The sequence below is a fragment of the Henckelia pumila genome, chromosome 2 (assembly GCF_033568475.1).
Source record: "Henckelia pumila isolate YLH828 chromosome 2, ASM3356847v2, whole genome shotgun sequence".
NCBI classification, from domain to species: Eukaryota; Viridiplantae; Streptophyta; class Magnoliopsida; order Lamiales; family Gesneriaceae; genus Henckelia; species Henckelia pumila.
Window position 1 is genome coordinate 111,727,421 of NC_133121.1, and position 7,166 is coordinate 111,734,586.

The 7,166-nt window shown below is 33.0% G+C and overlaps 1 protein-coding gene across 1 annotated transcript; it reads left to right on the forward strand.

Annotated features, from left to right (window-relative positions):
- The first annotated feature begins 5,518 nt into the window (after positions 1–5,518).
- Positions 5,519–5,899, forward strand: LOC140878174 (uncharacterized). Its single transcript, XM_073281786.1, has one exon. It carries the CDS (start codon positions 5,519–5,521, stop codon positions 5,897–5,899), a length of 381 nt encoding a protein of 126 aa, XP_073137887.1.
- The last annotated feature ends 1,267 nt before the right edge of the window (positions 5,900–7,166 follow it).

Consider the following 7,166-nt stretch of genomic DNA (forward strand, 5'->3'; position numbering starts at 1 on the left):
TATAAGGGAAGAAGTTGGTTATGGGAGAGATAGAGAATGATATATTGGGAGAGAGAATAGGAGATGTGATAAAAAGTTCGTTTGAATTTTGCAGAGATTTTTTAAAATAAGTGCTTTTTTAAGCTGTTATTATTTGCTTTTGAAAAAGCTCTTTTTGACTTAAAAAAATGTTTTTTTAAGGGGTCAAAATATAAGGGGAGAAGTTGGTTATGGGAGAGAGAAGGTAATGGAATAAAAGGAGAAAAGTTGTGGGAAAGTAAAATGACATACCAAAAGTAGTTTTTAAAGGGTGCTCTCACTTAATATAATAGTAATAGATATAAAGATATTCTAACTTAAGTGGATGTTGTTGGTCGAAGATAGAAGATGAGTACTTTCCGTTACCACGAATATTTTCTAAAAAATGGGTCGATATACGAACCATTTCATGTATTAAATCAGTTCCTTTGCCTCACTTTCAAATACGCTTCAATTTTTATGTTGAACACTTACATGTTTCAAGCCATATGTAGAATGAATTAATGCAGTTTCAATCCCCATTCATTCTTTTCGGACATGGAACACATGCAATCATCTAATATTTAAGCAAAATTCAGTTTTTTATTCCATATTTCAAATCATCAAATTCTTGTTTATAGTTTACCTTTCTTATTTTTCAGCTTTCATTTTATATTTCACGTTTATATATACAAAATGTTTTCTTTGATATTTATGTAATGTTTAATAGAGATTCTAGAGACGATTCCACGAACAAGAACCAACAGAGTATATATCGGACCGCTTCTTATTAAAAATTATGGAACGAATTTCACTTGATCCAACTTAATTGGATCAAATCCTTTCTGACAACTAAGGGGAGGGATTTGGGCTTAGGTGGGATATGTTCATATAATTACAAATCCCAGAGTAGTAAAAGAGTAAATCAAAAATCAAATTAAATTAATTACGAGATGTTCAAACATTTTTTTGTTAATATAATAAAATTACATAGTTAGCCATCATATATGATATAACATTCCGACCCATATATAATTAATTTCAGGTTCAGGTAAAATTTTTAAAATTAACCGGCCCAATCGGTTTTAGAGTCGGCCTTTTGATTTGTGGTGCTCAATATTGTGGGAGTATGATAACACTAAGCCTAATTGTCTTGGCGACAACATGGTTATAATACAAAAAGAAAAGGCAAGAGGTTTAGCTTATTCTTTAAATTTGTGTCTTGCCCAGGTTCATATATAGTGATTTTGTTTAATGTATAATAATTTCCGAGTGAAAATCTAAATAAAAATGTGAGATTCTATATTAATATCGAAAACGTTAAAAAAAAAAAAAAACTGTTTATATATGTCATGGTAATATTGTGAATTTGCGATGCCCCCATCTCCAGAACATGACATCGTATTATTCGTATACATATTCAAAAAGTCGTGATTAAACTTAATTTCGAATATTGTACGTCCAGGTGTTGCAGGTAGATTCAAAATCTCAAAAATCGGTGTATTTTATGTTATAGAAACAAATGTTAGAGTAGATGCCCTGCAAGCCAAATGTTGGTCAGTGATTTTATTGACTCAAGTGTAATAACAATCTTTATTTTAATATAATTAATCTTTTATCTGGCATTTTCTTTATCTGTATACCAATGCAAGTTGCATAGATAAAGACCTTGAATATACTATAGTAAGATATGAGGTTGTACATGTGATGACAATCATGAAACACATATTATTAATTACTGTATATTCTAAATCAAGTTCCTAGTCGATTGAGCCGTCCAAAATAAGGATAAGGATCGCTCGAGCTCGAGACTAGAATCTGTGATGATGTGTACCACGTTTCATTGGTATGGACATATAGATGTTCAATCATACAGATTGGTGCTCATACGATGAGTTTACTGAACTACCCTCCCTCGGACTTCCCAAGTGGTTATCATTCATCGAGTGGATAAGTTCGTGGTTATAGTTGTACATCATTAATCCTTACGACCCGGGACAACACTGAGGCTCTACATGCTAGGACTTTACTTTGACTCGTTTATCGACTCCATGAGGGTCATCAGGTGGCGAGGTTGGGTACAGTTGCGACACATGTAGGAGCCAGTGCATTGTAGTCGGGGATTTACCGCTCACCTATGGGTGTGGATATCCTATGTGATAAAATGAGATAATAGTGCATGGAATCTCTGGCCAGAGTGTAAGATGTGTAGTAGAGTAAAGTGTTTACCAAGTTATACATGCGATGCCACTATGTATTCTCAAAGACATCACATCGTTATCGAAATTCACATGCAACCCTCGATGAACCAATGGTTGCAGTTTTGATCGGGATATATGAGTTGAAGGGACTGTACTGTACGTTAACTATAATCGACTGGTTCTTGCAGGCACTATCAGTGATACCTAGGGAATCATGGGGCGGTGCTACTTAACGCTCTTACTATGATTCGATGGGTTAAATCAGAAATGAGTTCTGACATTTTATGATCAAGGAGTTGATGCATAGAATGAGGCTAATAAGGGTAAGTCTGGACCCACAGCTAGCTGTATCCCTGAACCATTGAGGGTTACACAAGTATTGGTTTCCCTGTTCCCGTTGAGATAATAAATTCAAAAAGTTGAATGTATGATGAATAAATTTGACTGGATCGATAGATAAGCTTTATAAATGGTTTATAAAGGCTTATAGAAATTTTGAGAGCAAAAATTAATTAAAAGAGTTTAATTAATTTTTCCGAGTTGGACTCGGATTTAAGGACTCACTCAATATATATATAAATGCATATATATATATATATATGATATATATATATGGATATATATAATAAATATATATTTATGGATGTGGGACCTTATGTTTATAATAATATATTATATTATTATAATTTATTTTTTAAAAAAAAAATGAGTAAATGAGTTGTCTCCCGACAACTCATTTACTCAACCCCAATCAATATTTCAGATTGATTGGGGTGAACGAATTAAAAAGGAGGGGCAGAGAGGAATAGAAAAAGTTGTGAATTGCTTAATTCTCTCCTCGCTCTTCTGGTTCATCAGCCGACGGAAGAAATTGTTTCTTCTCTCCGCTGCTCGAAGCTCTCTTCCTTCCAGTCTTCTTCATTTTTCAACGAAATTTTTTTTCTTATTTTAAGTGCAATTTAGAAGAGGGACAGGAAATCCGGTCGTGGACCTGATTTGGAAAAAGGAGGAAAAATCCAGTTGATTGTTCGTAGGGATTTACAACAAGAGCTATTTCGAAATTGTTTCAAAATAGTTGGAGCCATCGTCAATCTTTTAAGATTGATAGGTATCAATCTTTTAACACCCTATGAACTTTATTTAAACCATACGAGTGTCCAAGAATATTTTGAATGTCAAAAATTAAAATTTTAAACTTTCGCGGCGTCTTGGGCATGATAGAGATCCAAGATCCAACAGTGGTATCAGAGCCAGGTTCTCTATATCGTATGGTTTATTTCATGTTGAGCATTTTTAATTTTTAACCGCATAAAAAAATATTTCAAAATCGCTACACCATAAAAAATTATTTTTATAATTTATATATATATATATATAGATATATGTATGTATATATATATATTGAAATATATATATATATATACGTATATAGATATATATTATAAATTGTATATATATTGATATATGTACGTATGTATATATATTACGATATATATATATATGTACGTATATAGATATATATTATAATTATAGATATATGTATGTATACATATATATTACGATATATATATATATACATATATAGATATATTTTATAATAATATATTCAATCGACAATGGATATATATTATTATAATCAATTATATGTATAGATATGTGTGTATATTTATTACGATATATATATATATATACACATATAGATATATATATATATATATATTTATATTATTGTTATTATATATTTTATTATATATAGATATGTGTATATATATATGCATATGCGATATGTATATATAATCATATATAGATATATATATATATATATAATAATGATAATAATAGTCATGATTGCATTTGCGAGCCCTATTATTAAATGCAATTATGTGAATTGCAGTCTAACTTGCAAGCTGTCCGAATTGTTCAGGCAGCATACGGGCTAGGTGGTGGGCTGTTCGAAATATTTTGGGCAGTCCGACCGTGGGATCGAAAATGTTTCGATCCCGATGCGGTTTTGAAAATTATTTTTTTATGAAATAAATAATTAGAATGTGATTTTAATTATTTATAGTAAAAGGGTTTACAAGAAAATCAATTATTATTGAATTAATTAGAAATTAAATAAATGAGTTTATTTAATTTGTTAATTCAATTAATAATTGTGGCGGTTAGTGATAAAATTACAAGATACATGAAATTGATGAGTTATATAATATGTGATATTATATGCATGAAGGATGATCGAGAGCCATGACCAATGTGCTAGGTGTATGCTAGGATATTTTTCATGTCTCAACTTGTATAATTTTATTTGATAAAATTAAAGTGAGCCTGGTTTATGGCTCGTTCCCACCCCTTGATATGTATCCCTTATGTGCCATGGCTATTCAAATGTAAATATTTGTAATAGTGGGAGATCAAGATTGGAAGATGGTGGACCCGATGATCAAGAAGACGACATGTAAAATATTGGAAGCTTATTTAATAAGTTGCATTTGCATCCCTGCATTTACCTAGGATTTGGACCTTGATCCACGCTTCGCATGGATCAAATAGTATTGGCAATCGATCATCCTTATTTAATTGTCATATTATGATATATGCGATATATAGTAATATGCATGTATGTATATTATTCGATAATATAGATGCATGAATCCGGCAAACATACAAACTCATGGCACACGATTTTAAATAAAATGATGAGACAATTTCAAAATTAAAATCCCTCATTTTGAATATGATTCAAAATTTATATCAAGCCATAAAAGTAAAAATTAAAAGAGTTTAATTTATTCTTATCTTCAAACGGTGGTTGCATGATGAACGCTACCCGCGGTCAGTGTCTGGCTCATATTATTGGGGAGACCTGGACGCCGGAAAGCTGTGACTTCCACTGACATAGGTGATGTGAATTGGGTGGAACTCCCATGACTTCGGCTCATATTATTGAGGGAACTCATGGAGACCGTCTACTACGATTCAACATTGATGGGTCGGCTTGACACTCGAAGATAAACGACGTCATATTATTGGGTTCTTATCAAGAGTGAGACGAAACACGTAGAGGTTGCATGGAGATGCAATTGGGCTCTACCTTTTAGAAATTATGATTGGCTGATATTATTCGAGATCATAGTTGTCTAGATTGGACTCTACGTGCTCACTAAGGAAATACGATTTCTCGTTTTTCATCAGAGGGTGGTGAAAATGTAAAAATAGTGGGAGAAAATTTATAAAATTAAAGTCCATATTTTATATCTTATAATTATTTTAAAATAATTAGTAACGATTATCTGTTTTTCAATTTCAGTATTTTTAAGATGTCGACACGCAATTCACTTTCTGCTATTCTTGAACAAAACAAGCTAACCGGAACTAATTATCAAGACTGGCTAAGAAATCTAAAGATTGTTCTAAACTCTGAGAGGATTGCGTATGTGCTTGAAAAGAAGCCACCGAATGAAGCAGCTCCTAACATCAGTGAGACTGAGTTAGCCAAGCTTGAGAAGTGGTGGGACCATGATCTCCAAGCTAAGAGCTACATCCTGGCTTCTATGTCGAATGAACTGCAAAGGCGGTTCGAGGATGCTGCGAATGCTGCTGACATTCACTTTCATCTGAAAGAGTTATACGGTGTTCAAACTCGATCAGAAAGACACGCAACTGTGAAAGAACTCATGACTACACGTGAAACATCCTAGAACTCCTACTAATTTTTTTTTAACTCTCTAATAATAAAATAATGAATATAAATATATATATGCCCATACATATATATATCATACTTAAAAATAATTTTCCTTAAGTTAATATACATAAACACAATAAGTACAATAATAGAACACACATGCAATTAAATACTTCAAATTAATTACTAAATAATAATTTATAAGAATGCCATAATAAAATTCCTAAATAATATTTCTTTCACAAAATTCATGAAAACTTAAAAAATAAATACTTAAACGTAAAATCCATGCATATACTAAAAATCTATAATAATAAAATATATGCGGAAATAAGTGTTCTAGTATATATTTAATTTATTTTCTTAAAAATCATACTTATATATCTAATAAAAATGCATGCATGAATTAAATATATATTTACGGACATTTATTTTTTCAAGGACTTGTTCGAGCTGCTGAGCTCTAGACTTAAACTCAAAAATTCCTAGACTGGCCCAAAAACCCAAAAGCCCAATCTGATCTGGTCCAATTAGCTTCATGGGCCCCAGACCCATGAGAAACTAATGGGCTCACTTAAAACATAATTTAGGCTCATCAACTTATTAACTTAAAGTTGAATTAATAAAATTATTAACTAATCATTAACCTATAAATTAGACCGATAAAATTATTAAATCCGACACAGCTTGACCCAATAATTCTCATGGATCACACGGTCCATGACAAATTAGTGGGCTCACCTCAATAATTATTAAAGCCCATTAAATTAGTCTAATTAATTAATTTAATCGAGTCCAACCCATAAATTACTAACTTAAACACTTAATTAATTAATTAAAATAAGAGACTTAAGCCCAAATAATAAAATCTAGACCCGGACTAAAAATATTTTGACCCATCAAGACTTGACCCAACCCGGACTCGGACTCAAAGACCCGAGCCCGGCTCACTTGAAACCATCGAACCCGACCCTAACCTATTCTCAAACCCCCTTGTGGCAGCTGCCGCCTTAGCCCCTTAAACACCTTGCTCCGGCCACCACCGGCCGGAGCTCCAGCAATAGGACCACCCCAGGGTCCAGGTGCAACCCCAGCCTGGGGCCTGGCTCGAGCCAATCCCTGCTTGGCTCGGCCACAGCCCCTAAATCCCAAGAAACCCCACGCAGCCCCTCCCATGGAACAACCCTTACTCCCCTTAACTTTCTGACCAGATCCGGCCACCCATGGCCGGAGCTCCGACACCTGGACCACCCCAGGGTCTAGGTGCAACCCTTGGACCA

What these genes read in the sequence shown, in the direction of transcription:
- LOC140878174 (XM_073281786.1), top strand. Translation starts at nt 5,519, where the DNA reads ATGTCGACACGCAATTCACTTTCTGCTATTCTTGAACAAAACAAGCTA.